At 41.3% G+C, this 20,404-nt stretch overlaps 1 protein-coding gene across 3 annotated transcripts in view; it reads right to left on the reverse strand.

Annotated features, from left to right (window-relative positions):
• Window positions 1-230: 230 nt before the first annotated feature.
• Window positions 231-20,404, reverse strand: part of Fcrl5 (Fc receptor-like 5) — a 30,254-nt gene continuing 10,080 nt past the window's right edge. For 2 of the 3 annotated variants that reach the window (XM_005400122.2, XM_005400121.2), the window contains 12 exons: window positions 19,907-20,176; window positions 18,074-18,352; window positions 11,833-12,111; window positions 8,706-8,984; window positions 5,357-5,635; window positions 4,820-4,936; window positions 4,098-4,125; window positions 3,048-3,130; window positions 2,794-2,862; window positions 1,544-1,575; window positions 892-1,467; window positions 231-493 (listed from right to left, as the gene is read on the reverse strand). In XM_005400122.2, the coding sequence (XP_005400179.1) occupies window positions 1,381-1,467; window positions 1,544-1,575; window positions 2,794-2,862; window positions 3,048-3,130; window positions 4,098-4,125; window positions 4,820-4,936; window positions 5,357-5,635; window positions 8,706-8,984; window positions 11,833-12,111; window positions 18,074-18,352; window positions 19,907-20,176 (1,802 nt within the window). In that variant the 3' untranslated portion in view covers window positions 231-493; window positions 892-1,380. The remainder of the gene's footprint in view (window positions 494-891; window positions 1,468-1,543; window positions 1,576-2,793; window positions 2,863-3,047; window positions 3,131-4,097; window positions 4,126-4,819; window positions 4,937-5,356; window positions 5,636-8,705; window positions 8,985-11,832; window positions 12,112-18,073; window positions 18,353-19,906; window positions 20,177-20,404) is intronic. The other variant, XM_005400123.2, reaches the window with a different exon arrangement.

Here is a 20,404-nt window from a genome sequence, read left to right on the forward strand (position 1 = left end):
CTGGGGTCAGAAATCAAGAGAAGTTGTGATGAGCATCACTAGCGTGTAACAAAGGCTCCCATGGCTCAAAGGTGAGAGAGAATCACCTTGAAAAGGGCATGTTTATTCACTGTTTTCACATTGAGATTGTAAGGCCAGAGAGGAGCTACACCAAGATGGTGGCTGCCGGGGCTGGGGATTTAGCTCAGCGGCAAAGCGCCTGCCTGGCAAGCGCAAGGTCGTGAGTTCGGTTCCTGGTACCGGAGAAAAACCAAAAAAAAAAAAAAAAAGATGGTGGCTGCCACCTTCCTCTGCCTGGAGTGGCTGATCAAACCCAAGATGCCGCGGAGAAGTTCTCTTGGCCCCAGCAGATGGGGGTTCTCTGGCTAAAGGATGGCTCAGGAGCACGTGATCCACATGAATGGCCCCTCTGGAGTCACACAGAGGGAGCCAGACCTAAGGGACTTTGGTTCTCCCCATCTTCCCTGGACCAGTGGCATCTGTTACCTGAAAACTTATTAGAAATACAGAATTTCAGGTTTCACCCAGACTTACACAATCAGACTCTTTCATTCTTACAAGATTCCCAGGTAATCCAGAATAAGCACGTTAAAGTTTTATATGGTCTCTAGCTTGCTGCATGGCCTTTTCCTCACCCCAACTCCTTCTCTTTATTTCTCACTTAAGAGAAAGAGGAGCCATTCCTGAGCTTTCTAGGGACCATGCTGGATCAGAGGCCAGTCTGATTAACTACAGTTTCTTCCCCATTCATTCATATGTTCGTTCAGTCAAATACTGTTCGAGCACTTCCTAGATTCCAGTATATATATACAACCTGCCACTCTGGTGCTCCTGGCCTTGTGCTGTTACTTCTATGGGTGGGAAAAGACCTGGGGTGGAAAGTCTACTTACTTGAGTGGGTAGATGTTGGTATACAGGCAGGAGAGAAGTAACTCCAGTATGCGGTGCTGACCCTGGAGTCTGAGGCAGGTAGAAGCGTATCAAACACCATATTGTTGGAGGGAGGCCTGTAAGGAGTCCGTTGTTGGGGTGGGGTGGTGTGTTTCTTGTTTGCCAGAGGACTGCAGTAGCTCCCAGGCCATGGCGATTGACAACCTCCATGCTGGAGCTGATGAGCGGTTCTGACAGAGGGATGGTGGGTGCCACTGAGGAAGCCAGGAGACAGAAAGGCTCTGCTTTGAGAATAATTTATCAATAAATAAAAAGCAGCACTAATGAAGGGCTGTAGCTGAGGAGATGGGCGGGAATGCAGCAGAACATTTGACATGAAGGATGCTGCATGTGACGTGGGAGAGTTTAAATTCTTCCACTCAGTGCTCCCACTCCCCCTAGGAGCATTGGGGTGCAGGCGTGAGATCACAGCTGGGAAGTCATGTGAACTCATCTGTGAGGAGCCCAGGTGGCCGACTGCTGGGTGCCGGAGGACAGGGTACAGGCCTTCACTTGGGAGTAGATGACAGAGGCACCCTAGGAGGGAAGAACACTTAGATGAAGGCCAGAGCCAGTGACCCACAGGGGAGGCCACACTGGTCAGGAGACTCACCTCGTTCCTGAGGATCCTGGATCTGGAGGCTGCTGTGGAAAGAAGAGGTGTGCTCAGCCATGGAGGGATACACAGGTTTTCTCTGTGCCCCTGGTTGCTGGAACCACCTTCTCTGCCCTCTGTCTCCTCCCTGTCCAGCAGCTGCCCCCCCTTCAGCCTTGCCACTCCTGGGGCCTGGGTCAAGTCACTCAACTTCTGCCTCAGTTGCCTAGAACCTTTAGATTCTGTATTATACAGGTGAGCACAATGTGATCATATGCATCCTTACAATCAGAGAACTTTTCCCAGAAGTGATCAGAGGAAAGACCAACTATGAAATAATAGTTAGCAAGATGCTGCAACATTGCTGGCTATGAAGACGGAGGAAGGAGACATATCCCAAGGAAAGTAGAGGCCTTAAAGTGCAGAAGTCAAGAAACACGTTCACCCTCACAACCTGCAGGAAGGCACACAGCCCTGCCATTAGCTTGATTTTAGCTCAGTAAGACCTATGTCAGACTTCTGACCTATAGAGATGTCAGATAATCGGTTTGTGTTATTTAACCCCATCAAGTTTGTGGTAACCTCTTGCAGCAGCAACAGTAAACTAACACAGGCTGGAAGGTCCCATGAACTGATGTATTAATGTCCCTCTCCAAATACATATGCTGAAGCTCTAACCCCCAGTGTGATGGTATTTGCAGATGGAATTTTCAGGATAAATAGCTCATGGTGGAATTAATGTCCTTATAAAATAAGACAGGAGAAAGGTGATCTGTCTACTTTGCAAGGATACAGCAAAACAGCATCTGTCTGCAAACCAGCGAAAGGGCCCTCATCTGGAACTGACAATGTCAGCACCTTGCTCTTGGACTTCCAGCCTCCAGAACTGTGGCTAATAAGTACTTGTTCTTCAAGCCATCCAGTCTAGCATATTCTGATATACCAGTATGAATTAAGACAGCAAGGAATAATAGCCCCACTCCATTTTACAGATGAAGACACTGGAGCTAGGAGGAGTTCGGTGACAGCCCAAGGGTGATGTTATGCACGTGACACTGAGGCCATGTGTAGAGAACAGAGAAAGTATCACTGCATGGTGGGGTGGGATTGCCCTCAAACAGTATATGCTCAAGTTAAGAAGCCCTCTGCCCTACTGTGAGGGATAGTTCTGTGCCTGGTTAGTCAAGACCTGCTGAGGAGGTGGACACTGAGCAATATTGGCTGTCAGAGCTGAGGTTGGCCAGAACAGAGACTTTCTCAGATCTTACCTGCATGTTTATTTTCCTCTTGGTTTCTTCGCACTTCTGAGTAAACCACGTCTCCTCCTCTAGGATTTACTTAGAAACAAGTAGAAGTTTCAGGGGGTACCAAGGTACTTGGCTGTTTTCTGAGCTCCTCCCTCCCTTCCCAGACAGTTTGTTCTCTGGAAGAACTGTGTGTGGTCCCTCCTCATCTCCTGCCCGACCCCTCCCCCACACCAACCTTTTGGTGCCTGCCAAAAGACGGGACCCTCTGTCCTTACCATTGATGTACACTGGTTGCAGTTCTATCCAGCCTGGTACATTGTGGTAGGTGTGCTCTTGGGGGTTCGAATCTGAAGGGCTCCTGTGAAACACAGAAATAGTTGTTTTCCAGGAAGTCTGAAAAAACAGCTATGATGTTCACTTTCAGTTGATGAGGTTTTACTCTAGGATGATGGCCAAGTCTAGAAACATAGGCAAACACATAAGAAGTTGTCTATGTATGTTATGTTATAAATCTTGAGAAATTTGTATCACCTGGCTTTTCAGACTTTATATCCCCCTGATATATAGCAGGCACTGAGTTAATGCTTAGAACAACATTGCATTAGTTCTATTTTCTCCCTAGCTTGCAGATGAAAAAATAGAGTTTCCATGCTTCAGTGACTTATGAAGGCCATGTAATTAGAAAGAGGAGGCTGCAAGATTCCAATGAGGCTCCAAAATCTCGACCTTTAGAAAGATCAAAGGCTTATAAATCAGTAGTGAGAAAGGCTCAGAGGAAGTCTGGATGGTTTTGATATTGCTACCATATCCAAGGATAGTTTAGGAGCCATGATGTGAGTCCTAAAGTCAGCCATTAGAATCCAAGATGGCAGCCCTTCTTCATAGGCACCCCTTTTGCGGGGGAAGTGATCTCTGGGTGACCAAGTTTTATGGCTCCACCTTCTTGGCTGTCATTACCACCAGAATTGATTAGGCTGACCATATGCAGAACTTTCCAGGCTAATTAAACTAAATAGTTTCAAGATATGTGTGGATTTATAATTGGTCACTCAGATAAGCAAGTCAACAATGGTACAATGTACAAGGAAGTGAGATAATAAGTGAAAATCAACTAACACTTGAGAAGAGGGCCCATGAAGATAAGGTGGTCGGTGAGATAATGCTAAGAATTGCCTTGAGTTACCTCATGGGTGGTGGCAATCTAAACCGGGTACTACATCAACAACAAGCCAAGAAACTGGACATTTGGTGATAACCAGATTCATTCCATTTTTTGACCCTGTGGGCATTTCATTAGCTACACAGAAATATAGCCCCAGTCTTACCTAGAACAGTGAGAGGCAGACCTGTCTCCTGAAAAACAAAGCACAGGGGTATTGGATTCTAACCAAGGAAAGCTTCACAAGGACACAACTCACAGCAGGCTCACACAGAGATTTCTGGGAGTTGTTGTCCCTGAAGTTCTAATCCTCCTAGCTATGCCCAAGGAAGGTGGTAGAAGGGACAAAAGCTACTAAACTATTAACCCCAGTCTCCAGTGGGGTGCAGCGATAAGTTGAAAGGGGAATACACAGTCCCCAATCTCTTAACCTAGAGTTTTAAAGATGACAGTCTGTAAAAACTATAAACAGTCTAATAGTCACAGGTAGAAAATAGACTTGATCACCTATAAAAATGCTGTACATTTAAAAAATCAGTAAGTTACCAAATCCTATTTGGTTTCTATGTTTAATTCTACTTCTCATTCTTTCTCTTCCTCTTTCCATTCCTTGGGGAGTCTTGGGAAAGTACAGAGCAAGAAACACTGCCATTTATGAAGTTGGATAAACTCCATCTCATTAAGGCCTGTTCCACCCCATAGGCTGTTTCAGCAGCTCTGCATTTGGTAAAGAGGACATCTAGGGGACCCAGAGGGACAGATGAAAGACTACGCAATGGGGGAGGAGGAGGTATTGAGACCCAGTAGTCACTAAGTCAGCATGAGTCTGAGCAAACCAAGATGGGAAGGGTATAAACTCAAACACAAGTGTGCCAGGGAGCTACCTACTTGCTTTTCTTGAGAGCCAGAAGTAAAACAGCAGTGCTCCTGCAGCAAGGCCTGCCATGCTGAGTAGTGCCCCAGTGACTCCTGTAGCTACAGCACCTCTTCTGTTCTTGGCCAGCCCTGCAAGGTAGACCCTGTGCATGAGCCCCAGGGAGAAGCTGTCTCAGTCTCTGAAAGGGATGCTTGCGAGGAAGGATGGGCTGAGGTGATCAGTTCCTAAGGTTAAGCAGGTGCTGGTGTGATACAGGAAATGGCTTGTGCCTTGATCAGGAAGCTGGGCTTGGCGCCTCAGGCAAAGATTGAGGGTCAAGATGGACGGCAGCCAGTGAGAGAAAAGGCAGGCAGCCTCTCTACATTCAGCGCTGCTCTTTTTCTCCATACACCTGCCACATACTGTCACTTCAGAATACAACGGTTGGAGAGTTATCATCACAGAGTGTTTGAGAAGCACTCTTCCTGATCAAGCATCAGGAGGATTATCAGAGTGACATTGGAGCACATAGTAGGTCTCTTCCTGTGGCTTGAGCATAAGAAACCTACCTGTGATAAAAAGTGTCACCACCTCACTCTGCTGGGCCCCAAGGCCATTGTCAGCCTCGCAGGAGTAGTTTCCAGAATGTTCTGCAGTCAGGGAGAGGTTGAAGGACACCCCTTTTCCAGAGAAAGCCGAGTCGTTCCTCAGGGTGACATTCTCATGATAAAATCGGTACAGGATTGGGGGAGAACCTCTCAGGGCCTCACAATGGAGCTCCATCTCATCCCCCACCACAGCCTGGGCCCTGGGGACCCTGAGAGTGAGGACAGGGCGGGACACTGGAACTGAGCAAAAACAAAATTTCAATAGTAGCTTCTGCTTTAACATATTTCTTTTGAGACAGGGTCTTGCTAAGTCAATAAGTTATCCAGATTGGGTTTGAATTTGCAATGCACCTGCCTCAGCCTCCCAGAGAGCTAGGATTACAGATATGTGCCACTGTGTCCTGCCTCCTTCAAATACATTTGTAAGGAAAAGAAAATATTAAAGCAAATGGAAAATGTCAGGTTTCATTCAGTTTAGGAAAAAATTGAAAGACATGATAAAATAAGCTAATTACTTTGATCTGCAAATTGTTTTTCAAATAGAAATGTATAGTAGAAAAATGTAAACAGTATGAGTCACCAAAAATTTCTAATAGCTAATAAATATATGAAATATTCTCACCTGCATTATTAATTAAACACATACAAATAAAAATAAGTATAAATGATATTCCTTTTTGCTTCATTGGATTGCTGTTCCTTAGTAGACTGGTTTACTGATGGAGTTGTAGATAAACAGGTTATTTCCTATACCCTAGGAGGGAATGTAAATTTAAATATACTGCCTTGAATGGCAATGTGAGAATACATACAAAATTCACAAAACATATAAACTTTGACCCAGAAAACCTACTTCTAAGATCATGTCCTTTAGGGATACTGATCTAAGTAGGTCAAGATATTTGCACAAGAATTTCTAGTATGGCATTTTTATAATAGCTAACAACTTGTAATACTTTAGTAGACTGGGTCATGAAATATTAAAATATCCAAGATGTATAAGATGTATTTTTAAATTGACATGCAATTTGCATAGCTACCTGTGTAATATGATCCTACTTTTGTAAAAAAGTAATACATGTCTTGGTGTTTACACTTATATTTCTCTATAAGTACTGTGTGCTAACTGATTGCACCACTGGAGCCCCTACAGAACATTTCTGAAGGGTGCATATGAAATGGTTAGCAGTGATTGTCTTGGAAGAGGAAGTCGAAAGAGAACTTTTCAATGTGGGTCCTTTTGTATTATTAGCACTTTTATAATGAAGATTTATGTACTATCTCAGGATAACAACTTATTAAAAACTCTAAAAACTTATGTTAAAACATGGCCCGTGAAGGATGAAGAAATGTCACAATGTAGAGTAATGTAAAAAATTGGATAAGGCCGTGTTTCAATCTCATTTTCCCATTACTAGCTGTATCTTTAAGCCAGTTATTTCATCACTGTAAGCCTCAGTTTTCTCTCCTGCAAGGTGGGAATGAATCTGTCTCCCAGAAGTTTATCTTAATGATTAAATGAGATACTACATGACCATTGCACAAGGCCTGCAATGATTGAGGCTCAGTTAGTATTGATGATGTCGATAATGATGAAAACAGTTTTTTTTCTCTCTCTCTTTTTAATAGTTCTTATTCTCCCTGATTCATAGCTTGATTCCAGGACTTAGACAAAATTCATCCTGGCTGGGCAAGAAGCCCTAGCTGTGATAATAAAAATATCAGAATAACATGCAAGAAATTATAGAAACAAGGGAATGAGGATGAGCAGAAAATTACGAGCAACTACTTTGAAGATAACAATATGCAATATAATAACCATTGTTAATTTCCTATCATTTTGTTTGGAAAATTTGTACTGTTTTATTGGTTTTTTGCTCTTTAAAAAGCTCTTAGGCACAGAGTGTAAGAAGTGTGAGGTGCTGGTGTCCTTGGTTGTGAAATGAGGACAGCAGCACTAAGTCAGGGGAACATGGCTGGGTGGTTGATAGAAGAGGTCAGTTAGTAAACTGGCAATGGTCCTTCAAATCTCAGAGGAAAACTGGTGGAGCCAGGTGTTGCTGGTGAGTGCATGGGTGGGTGGGTCAAAGGAGAGAAGAGTGAGCTACTTGGGTGGGAAAAATCATATCTGAGGTCAGGTCACTTCTTAGATGCCAGAAAAAGGTGGTTATGCCAGCAATCTTGAGTAGAAGCTGGATTCTGGACTGGGATCCCCAAATCAACCTGCTCATTTAATTTTGTCACTATTCCCTGTAATACCCAGGAATCCAGCCTAGAGAGAGTGAGAGTTTCAGCCTATATTTTGCTTTACGTGAATAAGAGTGTGTTTACCTACCATTGTGTGGTCTTTGGTTTTTAAACTAAATTCCAGGGGCAAGGATAGGTAGCTTTTCCTTTTGTACATCTTTTTTCCAGAAACCTTTGAGTCCCACTATTTCCCTCTATCTAGTATGATATTTTTCCCACTTTTTAACTCAAAAGATTGAAGTCAGTGTAGAAAGGATATTTTGGCCAAGCTCATAGAGCTAGTTATTTTCAATGCCTAGTCTGGAATATTCATCTCAACAGCTCCAAGCATACTTTTGCCATACCCATTTCTCCCTAAGCAAGCATTTGGAGTCTGGCTAATAAGAGGCCATTGCTGAACAGATCCAAAGTTTTCAAGATTTCCCTCTGTTATTATACTTAGTGACAAGAGGTCAAAAGACAATCTGTAGAATGGATGGATTTGATTGATGGTGGCCATTTTCATTTCATTTCATCCTGCTTGCCTGGTCTCTGCCCTAGTCACCTGGGTCCTGTCTTTTAGGAATCACAGAATGTCTCTCCTGAGAAGCTGCACAGGTACCTAACGGTAACACAGTCTTTCAATACAAAGTAAGTAAAATTTATATCTGAGATAATAAAGGAAGCTCAAGAACAGAGGTTTGTTGGGAGTGAATGAAAGATGCACGCAGACAGGAATGGCCTAATATTTTCAGGGGCAGAGGAACCCGTTCTCAGAACTCTTTGGTTTCTCTTTTGCATCATAATTTCAGATCAGAATATAGTCTCAGTTCTAGAAAGTCTTCTAAGCATTGTTAATAAGGAGTTTTAATTCTAGAAGACTGCTTAAGTGTGTTGCCAAAGAAGTCCAGGTTCCTGAAACCATACTATAGGAAGGATCTCAGACTTCAAAGAGGTGTTCTGCAGACAAGATGTATGTCCAGATGCCACCACAGAGGGTAGCTTTAGCCTCATATGCTGCTGCTGGGGACAGGAGGCACTGTCAGATCCTTGGTTGTGCTGCTGGTGAGCACAGCCAACTCACCTATGACTTTGAGTGTCTTCACCTCACTGAGCTGGGCTTCAAGGCCATTGGAAGCCTCACAGGAGTAGTTTCCGGAGTGTTCCTTGGTCAGAATGAATTTGAAGGAAGCTCCTCCTCCAGAAGGGGCCGAGCTGTTCCTCAGGATGACATTGTCACGGTAAAACTGGTACAGGATGGGGGGAGAGCCTAGCAGGACCTCACAGTGAAGCTCCACCATATCCCCCTCCACACTCTGGGCCCTGGAGCCCCTGAGGGTGAAGACAGGGCGAGAGACTGGAACTGGAGGAGGAAAAACAACCATGAGCTCCTTCTGTTTAAATATATTCTGCCGCACTGAACATATTTTAGTCAGGAAAATATTTTCCTTAGATTTTAATGACCTTGTAATATTGCTGAGAACACATCTGTAATTTCTTCAGATGGCAGGAGACAGTAGCATTTGCCTTGTTCTATTTGTAGTTTGGAGTACTTACATATACAAACTGCATTTGAAGAATCTGAAAGTAAAGATTAAGCTGAAACCTGTGTATCTGAGAAGTCAGAGCACTATTGTGGAAAAGGAGAAGTTCAACAAAGTTCAATAAAGACCTGCTGTTTACATAGCCAGGGATATAATTGAGTCTGGACTGCATCAAGCCCAAAAGGTAATAATCATTGCTCAGTGTTTGCCTACTCTTACACTGATTCACCAAAAATTAAAGAGTATAAGTAAATAAAGACCCCCAGACTGCCATATAGGGTGGACATTCGGTGGTGAGAAAGGCAGACCTTGTTCTCACAGAGCCTACAGTCTAGGGAAGTGGTAGGCAGCATTAAGGAAAAGCATAAATAAAGAGTTCAAACACTGATGACTGGTACAAAACAAAGGCAGACACGGTGCTTAAACTGGCACTGATTCTCGTGTGGCTTATTCAGGAGGAATCTCCAATGAAGAATGAAGTAACAAGGTTGTGAGCTAGACAGACAATATGTGCAAAGGGCCTGAGTTGAAAAGAATATTGGTATATTTGAGTTATTGTCCCAAGATAGGAGTAGCACTGAGAAATGTCCAAAGAGTACCATAAAGCACCAGGGAAGGGCTTTGTAAGCCATGCTGAGGATTTTGACTTTTGTTCTCCAAGCAATGGGAAAACCATTTTGACCTCAGGGTACAAAATAAAATGCAGAGGGAGAGAAGTGGTCCAGAAAAGCTTAGTGTCATGCAGTAGTTGAAATAATTGATTTGACTAGGATGGTGGTAGTAGAGCCAGAGAAGACTGAAAAGAGATCTAGGAAGTAGAATCAATAGGGCTGGTTATGAGGGATGAAGGAGAGAAATGTCTAGGAAGGCTCCTAGATTTCTGCTCCATGTATCTCAGTGAAGGAAAATGTCTTTCACAGAGGTAGGGAACTTGCAAGGGACATAGCTCTGAGAGGAACGTCAGGAGACTTTTAGAGATGATCAGGTTGAAGAGCTTTTGACAAATATGAGTGGCAATGTGGCATCTGTAGGTGTCCAGGCAGGAGGTCCATTGTAAAGATAAAAGTGTAAGACTCATTATTTATAGATGATAAAACCATTTACAAATAATATGCCCAGGTTCATCCAGAGAAAGAATATGACTAAGAGGACACACGTCAAAGCTCTGGAATATGCCAGTGTTTAAAGATTACCTATTGGTGAAAGAATCAGTAAAGAAAACTGAGAAGGCGTGGCCAAAGAGTTAAGCCAAGAGAAAGTGGATTTACTGAAAGTAAGAACGGAGGATTTCAAGTAGAAAAAATGGTAAAGAATATATAGTATTTCTTAGAGGTCAAGTAGGAAGAGGATTGGAAAACAGTCACTGGCTCTAAATACATGGAAGTCAGTGGTGATATTTGTGAGAAACAGTTGAAGGAACCTAGTGGGTCAGAAGTAGTAGGTAATGAGGCATTGGAGGCAACCTGGGTAGCTCATTTTTTTCAGAAGTTTAGCCATAATGGAGCAGTGAATTGAGTAGAATCAAATGGGGATCAATACAGGGTTCTTCTTAGTTGTGGGAGAAACACAGCATATTAAGTGCCAGGGGAAAGAATCCCACAAAGGTGTTGAGAGCCATAGAAAAGACAAGAATAACTGATTATATGAACTTTCCAAGAAGGAATGAAAGGATAAAATCTAGGGAACAGACAGAAATGATTTCTGACAGAGGCAGCAGGATCTTCTCCATGTCCAAAAGGAGAAGAGATTATTCACTGAGTGGATACAGAGACATTACTCAGTTTAGAGGCAGGAGTCAAGGGTGGTATTGTCTGTTGAATGAGATAGTGAGTAGAGGTGTTAACGAATTGGGTGTTCTGTTGAGATCTGAGAACATTAGTAGCAAATGGATTTGGAGGAAGCAAATGGATGATTAGGAGGTTGTGCTCAGGCAATAAATGCTTAGAATTGTCATTTTGGTAATGGAGCAGTGTGTGTAGGTAGATGTGGATGGCTGATGTAGGAGGACAGGCCACAGTACAGATATTAGAGTTATGAAATGATGACTATATATGGACTAGAGCAGAAGACTGTGAATATAGTGCCAAAGCCTGTACTGAAAATAGGCATGACAAGGGCCAAGTCAAGACAAAGTGAGATGGGCTGATACTGCTGAATGGAACAGGGAAATATAAGAAGGCAGGAGAATGACATTGGAATCTCTTCTAATAAAGTCTTCTGGCAGGAAACTCAACTTGTTTCGCCACAGGTGTAAAAGCCAGGAGGTATTTGTGAACCAGCAAGAGAATGTGTTTACTGATTGGCAAACAGAAAAGTACAACTAAATCTCTCCTAAAATAGAACAAAATGGACTGCACAGCTTCTTTTTCTATATTCAGTGTTGATCAGACCATAGTTTATGTTTTGAAAAGCTTTTACTCCTATGTTAGGGGCACTTGTGTCACAATGGTGGAAGAGTATTTCCACTAAGGACAAGTACAACTGTGAGGAAAGTGTACATTCTTAAAAATGTAAAATCGAAAATTCCCTGGGGATACTGTGTAATGGAAGGCCTGCATGATGTGACATAGCAGGTGGTTTTGTGAAAACTGAGTTTCAATCTTGCTTACAGAGGATGGTGGGGAGATGGTCTGTCTCTTCCACTGCTAGCTGGAAGGGTCAACTTACCTTTGACATTGATTGTCACTGTATCACTGCGTTGCACCTTCTGACCATTGCTGGCCTCACAGAAGTAGTTTCCAGAATGTTCTTCAGTGAGAGTGAATTTAAATGATGCTCCTCCTTTGGAGGGCGATTCGATGCTTTTCAAGATTACATCCTTTTGATAAAACAGGAATAGGATTGGGGGAGAGCCTTTCAAGACCTCACAGTGAAGCTCCATCACGTCCCCCACCACAGTCGGGACTCTGGGCGCATGGAGAGTGAAGATTGGAACGGACACTGGAACTGAGGGAGGAAATGAATTAGTTGACACTGGTATCTTTTGTTTAAAAAATCAAACACCTCCTCATTAAAAAAAGTACAAAATTATATAAAGTAAAAATAAAAAGTTCTATCATTCCTTTTCCAGTTTCCATATTTTTAATTTCCATATTTTTGAATATTTATTGATAATCTAGATCTTTTCTATGTATAAGTACACTCATTCATAGCAACACATAAATAAACATAAAAAATGGACAGGACCACAAATACACAATGCTCTACAACCTGCTCTTTTCCTTAGCAACATTGCATGGACATCTTTCTATTCTATTACTTGAAGATTTGCTTTATGCACTTTGAAAAATCTACTTCATCAATATGTAATTTATACACAATGAAGTGCAACTTTTTAAAATTACAACTTGATAATTTTGGATCAATGTTTTCTCATTACTTTTTACAAGCCACACAATATTTCATGGTATGGATTTATAATAATACATTTAAGCAGTTCCTCATTGATAGATGTTTATGTTGTTGCTGCTTTTAAAATTTTTGAGTAATATTGCATTAAATAATCGTATGCTATATCATTGCACATTTGTGCAGGCATTGTGTGTATGTGTGTGTGTGTGTGTTTGTGTGTGTTTTACTGGGAATTGAACTCAGTGCCTTCATACTGATCTATATCCTCAACCACCTGTATTTATTATTTTGAGACAGGGTCTGGCTAAATTGTCTAAGTTGCCCAGGCTGGGCTTTAGCTTAAGATCCTTTTGCTTCAGCCTCCCAGAGCACTAGGATTATAGGTATGTGCTACAATACCTGCCTTTGTGTGTGCATTTCTTAGGATAAATTCTTAGAATTTCTGGGGTGAGATTTATGAGTATTTTGCACAATGATATATAATGACAAATTATTCTTCCAAAAAGTTGACCCAATTAATACTTACAGTAATGATAATTAGGAATTTCTGTTTCTATACTCCCTGATCTGTTAGGTTCATTTTTATTGTTTATTTTCTTTCTATAGTATTGGTATCTACAGTTGTTCCACATGAGTGATTCAGCCATTATAACCTATGTGGTCATATGGGCTGTCAGTTTTCCATGTAATTTTAGTGACTCATTAGCATTGAGTTAGCATCTGAATTATCTATAAAATGGACAATTTTCAGGGCTGGAAGATATACAATAACTCAGTGGTACAGCAGTTTCCTAGCATACATGAAACACTGGGCTTGATCCCCAGCACTGAAAAATAAATAAAATGGAAAATTGAAATAGATATAAATTTTTGCAAAATATACTTTCATTTTAATCAGCACATAGTAAGTGTATATACTTATGGAGTTCAAGGCAACATTTTAGTAGTGGATACCATGTGTAATGGTCGGATCAGGGTAACTGACACATCTGTTGCCTCAGACATACATCATTTGTGTTTTTCAGAATTATCAAGGTAATTACTTTTTATTGCTCGTTATGAAATAATAACAAAGAGAAAATAATTGTCCTTTGGCTTTCTCTCCTCTTTTTGGCCAGCTGATTTTTCATATATTTTTGCATTTTCAATGTTTACAGAGTGCAGTGGACATTTAAGCAATATATACAATATGTAATGAGCAAATCGGGGTATCTGATACATCTCTTTCTACTTTATATTCTGTAGCTGTAGATTTTACAATTGATTAGCTTTGGTTTCTAAATACTGGTTTTCAACACTGTCATACAATATTTTCACTGAAAATATATTAGGAAATGTTGTTTCTGAGATTTCTATTTGAGAAATTCTGATTTTGATTGATCTGGAACAGAACTTAGTAATAAGTATTTTTACAAAGTCCCCAGGTGATCCTAACCCATAACCGGGCTTGAGGACCACCAATCTATGTAGGTTCAGTATTCATTTTTATATCATTTTCCTCATGGTGAGTCCTTATAGTGGATTTTTGTCATGAAGTAATTTTTTTTTTCAAGAAAGGTTAATAGGTAGTAGGTTTCCTGAGCTTCTGCATTTTGATAAAGATTTGATATAAAACTCCTTGTTTTTGATTTGATATAAAACTCCCTGTTCTCATTACTCTCCAGGAAGTCCAAATATGGGTGTCACACCTCTCTTCTTGACACTGACTGCTATACAAAGACAAACACCTTAATATTTCTCCTCCTCAGGTAATTACTTACTTTGCAGTTGTTCTCTCTCTCTTTCTCTCTCTCTCTCCTTCTTTCACATTCATGCACACACTTTTTAACTTTGAAGTTCAATAACCCCATTAAGTTGTATCTTCTAATGTACATAGTCCAATTGCCTTCACTTTAGGAATAACAATTTTGATTACATATTATATTATATATTTTTATTACATATTATATTATATTTTCCTAACTTACAGACATTTAATCATGCAAACATGGGGGCTTTATTGTCCTATTTCCATATTATAAACTTTTTCCTTTACTTCTGTGATTTTCTACCCTGCATTTTGTACTATTAAACTGATTCTTCATACACAGAACAGTTTTCAGAGGTATTTATTCTATTCTTACTGCTTTAAATTCAGACTTAATTTCTAAAATAACTTTGTTATTTTCTCCTGAGCTCTGCTGAATCATTTTTCAATATCTTCTTATCATTTCTTCTTTGAACAATAATTCCTTCTTGTACTTTTAAATATATATATTTTAGCTATATTAAGGATATTCAAAAAAAATTGCTTATTTTTTCTGTTCCTATAGCAATTCTTCTTCATAAAAACATTATGTGTCCTTCCTTCCACTTATAATTTTTTTACTTTTAATTGGCAAAGAGTAATGGACAAAAATATGGAATATACAACATATAATGATCAGATCAGGATAATTTGTTTATCCTTCACGTCAAGCATTTATCATCTGTTTGTGTTGAGAACATGCAACATCCTTTGTACTAGCTATTTTGAAATATTAATTGTCAATTCTATTTTCCCACTAATATGCTATAGAACATTAGAAGTTATTTTTCCTGTGCAACTTTGCCCGTGTACCTACTATCTTCTCTGTGTTCCTCTACCCCACCTAATGTCCTCTATTTGTCGAGTTTTGCTTTTATTACCTATTCTTTTGATGTCTTAGGCAGAAAATGGAATTATGTCAAACTAAATACTTCTGTACAGCAAAGGAAACAATCAACAGAGTGAAGAGATAACTTGAAGAACGGGAGAAAACTCATTCATCTGACAAGGAATTAATGCATAGAATTCATAAAAAACACAACAACAAAACAATGAAATAATCCAATCAAAATAGGCAAATGACTTGAATCGACATTTTTCACAAGAAGATATATAAATGACTAGCTAATAAGTGCATAAAAAATGCTCAACATCACTAATCATAGGGGAAATGTAACTCAAAACCATGAGATATCATTTGAGTGCAGTTAGAATGGGGGTTAGCGAAGAGAAAAAATAATAAATGATAGTGAGGATGTGAGGAAAGAAGGCAATTCTCGTACACTGTTCATGGGTATGTCAACTAGTTTAGGCTTTATAGAAAACAAGATGGAAGTTCCTCTAAAAACTAAAAATAGAACTGCACAACCCACCAATTTTACAACTGGGTATATATCCACAAGAGAGGAAATCAGTATGTCAAAGAGACTTCCCTTTATAATTTTAAATGCATTTATCCAAAGATACCTACATTGGAGAATTTTTTTTTAGCATTGGGGATTGAGCTCAGGACCTTCACTCTGAGCTACATCTTCAGTCCTTTCCCTTTTTTTTGGGGGGGGGGGGACAGGTTCTTGCTAAGTCACCACATACTCAGGCTGAGCTTGAACTTGTGATACTCTCCAGCTTCAGCCTCCCAAAGTACTGGGATTATAAGCATGTGTGGCTTGTGATTAATTTCTCAACAAGTAAAGTCATATTCAAATTTCCTTGAAAATACCGCTTGTGTGCATGTGTTTCAGTGAACTCATGGCTGTCGATACACTCAAAAGTTTATTTATCAAGATACTTGCCCATGAAATCTCTCTAGGTCCTCCATTTGGGTCACATCCTTTCAAATAAAGGAGACTATTTTGCCAAAAAATTGCATGGCACACCGTGAATTTGTCAGCTTATAGAAAATGCTTGCTAATTTAGGATTTAATTTACCCACACATTCTCCTTCTAGGTTTCCTCCCAAAAAAGTTAAAGCCACTGTATTATAGTGATACACACATAGTTATGTTTATAGCAACACAAATCATAATAGCTAAATCTTGGATGTGGCCAATATATCCATAAACAAATGAAAAGATAAAGAAAATGTGGTATTTACACACAATGGATTAGTACATTGCCATAAAGAAGGATAAATTTAAGTCACTTGTGGGAAAATGAATATACCTTGAAACCATAATGTTAAGTGAAATCAGACAAACAAACTTACATGTCATATAATTTCTCTCATGTGAGAAACCTAAAATCAAAATGAAGAGCAAAATACAAGGCAGATAATAGGAAAAAAAAAAAAGATAATAGGAAGTAGGAAGTAAGGAGATAGATCTTTTGCAAATGTGAAGGGGATCAAGAGATGGAGGGGAGAGGAAAGGGAGATGAAGGGGAGGGTCATGGAGGGAGGGTCACAGAGGGAAGAAGAGGGAGGGGAGGGGGAAGGGAGGGTCATGGAAGGGAGGGTCATAGAGGGAAGAAGAGGGAGGGGAGGGGGAAGGGAGGGTCATAGACAGAGGGAAGAGGGAGGTGAGGGAAGGGGAGGGTCATGGAAGGGAAAGGAAAGGGAAGGTCATGGGGGGAAGAGGGAGGGGAGGGAAAGGGAGGGTCATGGATGAAGAAATAATTGAGACGTGTTGTGTACAAGCACCAGCTTCCCACTAAGAATATAACCATTATGTACTGCAAATGTGTACTAATACAAAATAAAAACTGAAAAAAAGGATTTAATCTACTTCTGCTCATTTGATACATAAGAAGCTGTGAAGATCAGCCCTTTCTCCATCCTCTCCTCTTCATCTCAGCTCACAGCCTCACTGAATGGCAAAACTGATCCATGCCACACTGGGAGCAGACACAGGTGGCTGGGACCCACCCACTTTTGAGAAATACTCTCTATTCGGAGGGGTCTCATTTCTCTATCTATGAATCTGGCTGATCTGACTTTCTCGCGTTCCTTACTCCTAAAATAGCCTTAAGATCAGTCCCCACCCATCCAGGACACCTGGGCCTCTATTTTCTTGCAGTGTAAAATAATCTGACACACCACACTCCAAGACTTTTCTACTTTACCATTCTGCTTCTTGGAGAGGAAAACTGTACTTTCACACTCTGCTAAACAAAGATCCGAGGGTAAATGGAAGAGGTGTTACCCCTTAAGAGACAGCTTTTTAATGGTTGTGTGGATAACCATGATTATACACTTAGGATTCAGACACTTTTTTGAATGTAAGTGGTTCTTCAACAAACATTTAAAAATAGCATGCAATAACGTTATACTTGTTTTAATAGGTTAGAAAGGAAGAGATCATGAAAAACATGAAAATCTGAGGAGCAGGTCTTGGGGAGCTCTTCCCTCCTTTCCTCTCACTTTCAGGCTCCCCAGACCTACTGTGAGAACCATAACTGCTGAGGACTCTTTGGAGAGATTACCTGGAATTTGTCCATTTGAGTATGCTGCAGCTGAGTGTGTAAGGGTTACTGGTGAAATAAATGATGCTTCTATGCATCAGGAAAAATAAGTCTGGAGACTGAATGAACAAAAAATAACACTCTGAGAAAATAAATACATTTGGCAAAAGTAGGGGAGCCTGCTACACAAATATGAGGTGGGCCAGGGCTGGATGAACACTACGGCCCAGAGACAGCAAGGTTTGGAGATAGGAGCCAAGAAAGGATAGCGTTGATGACAACCCAAAGTGGAAGTTAGGAACAGACTTCTGATGGGGTTGGTAAGAGAAGGATCTGGCTGGTCATGGGTAGAGGTAGGAACCCAGGTCTTACCAGTGACAGAGAGGCTCACAGTCTTACTGCGCTTGGGGCCAGAGCCATTGTCTGCTGTGCAGTAATAGTTCCCAGAGTGCTCTGCGGTCAGAGAGAAGCTGTAGGATGCTTCAGTACCAGCGCGCACTGAGCTGAGCTCCTGCAAGACGTCCACATGATAGAACCGGTACAGGATGGGGAGAGAACCTCTCTGGGCTTCACAGTGAAGTGTCACCACGTCTCCCTCAATGGTCTCGGCTTTAGCAGTGCGGAGCGTGAGGACCGGCTGGGACACTGGGACTGAAAGAGAGAAAATGAGTCGAAAGTCATTGTCGCCCTTACCACAGATTTCAGTCTGCTGCCAATGCAAAGGCTCAGAACCTAGTCTCTGCCGGGCCTCAGGGCAGCCAAACAATCTCCCAGGCTTCTCTCCTCAGCTCTTTCCTGTTCTTGCTGATCTTTCCCTGGCTGCTCCTTTCCCTTTAGGTCTCCCCACTGGCTTCCCTGTGAGGTGACCTAGTTCCTTTTTGCACAGAAGATGACATCTTTAGGAAAGAAGTCCCTTATGTTGATTTCACCAGACCTACACCCTTCCTGCACCAGCTTCTTTATCCTTCCTTCTGCCCGGAGACCATGGAAGAGTTTTCCTCATGTCAACCTAAATAGCAACCAGAGAAGATTGCGTCTACATTTAAACAGACAGTTTCTGGGCAAATGTTCATATGAAGGTATTTTTTGTGCAGGACCCTTGCAGGCCCTCTGTGTAGTACTGTGGTCTGGGTATAGTCTTTGGTGAACAGTTCTTGTCCTCAGACACACATGCATGAGAGCCCCTTCTTCATAATCTCCTGGCTATATGTATTTATTTTGGCTACGGCTTGACAAAATGACTCCATTTTGACTTTGCCAACTTTCACTCCTGTCTTCCCACAGTGGATTCTCCGCTGTGGTATGACCCTGTGCCCACTGGCCTCTAACCTGGATGTAAAATTCCTTCTGCCTGTATTGTCTTCCTCCAAACACCGTCTGGGTGTGCAATTCTCTCCATGTTAGCAAACAATAAAATGACACAAAAACCACCTTGTTTGTGCTTAATCTTCCCCATACTGTCTTTCTCCTCTGTTTCTATGGACACATTTCTGGGAAAAGAGCTTCTCTTCTTTAACAATGACTCATTTTATGTTGGTGCAATCCTGTCATTACTCCAACCAACCTACCTATGTTGATATTTCTTATTTATAAATATAATCATGATAAGGAAAATACCAAAAATAAAAGATGCTTCTTATACTGAGAAAGTAGTGCTTTTAACTCTCTGGTCTGCATGCAAACTGATCATATATAATTCATAGTTATATCTATGTAGACTCAAAGTATTTTTCAAAACATTTCAAAACACTAGTAGGTCCTAGTGATTCTGTCTTACAGATGAGGAAACTGAGGTTCAAAGAGGTTAAGTCATAAATTAGTAAGTGATGAGATACCAATCAAAGCCTGGTATTCTAGCTATGATCTATGTTCTTCTGCATGTGGCTAAATTCAGTGTGTGTGTGGCTGAATTCATAGCTTTCATCATCTTTGATCTTAGCCTCATCTGAATTGGCCACTATCTTTTGCACAAGGCATTTTGTTCCTCTGGATTCGGAGGCACACACTCTCCTAGTATCTTTCTCAGCCAGATTTCTTCTTGGTGTTCTTTCTTCTGGTGGTTGCTTCAGTGAGTCGGGGAGTAGAGAGGACAGTGAGCTGCCCCAAGGAAGAAGCAGAGGAAACTGGAAGGTGGGAACACATTTCTAACAGCGCCGGGGAAGTGGGATGAGCCAATGATGTGGTGTGAGGAAACCCAAGGCTTACCAGTGACTGAGAGTTTCAGGGCCTCACTGCGTTTGGGGCCTAAGCCATTGTTAGCTGTGCAGTAGTAGTTCCCAGAGTGTTCTACAGTCAGAGAAACCATGGCCAACCTTGAACTGGATTTTATGGTCCAAAGGATTGCATTTTCACGAAGAAACTGGTACAAGATCTCGGGAGAACCTTTGTTGACCTCACAGCAAAAGTTCACTCGCTCTCCCTCCAGAAATTTGGTCTTCCCAGTGCTGAGGGTGAGAACTGGCTGGGACACTGGGACTGAGGGAGAGGAAATGAAAAAAAGTCACTTCTGCTTCTTACACAAATTTCTGTTGGTGGCAAATGCCAACGGCCAGAGTTCAGTCACAGTGGGTTGTTAGGGCCGCCCAGCAAACTCCCAGGCTTCTCTTATCACCTGCCTCCTGTCCTTGTTGATCTTTCCCTGGCTGCTCCTTTTCCTTGAGGTCTCTGACTTATTCCCCTCTGGCTTCCTTGTTAGGTGTCCTA

This window comes from Chinchilla lanigera, unplaced genomic scaffold (assembly GCF_000276665.1).
Source record: "Chinchilla lanigera isolate Chin_1 unplaced genomic scaffold, ChiLan1.0 scaffold00067, whole genome shotgun sequence".
Lineage (NCBI taxonomy): Eukaryota > Metazoa > Chordata > Mammalia > Rodentia > Chinchillidae > Chinchilla > Chinchilla lanigera.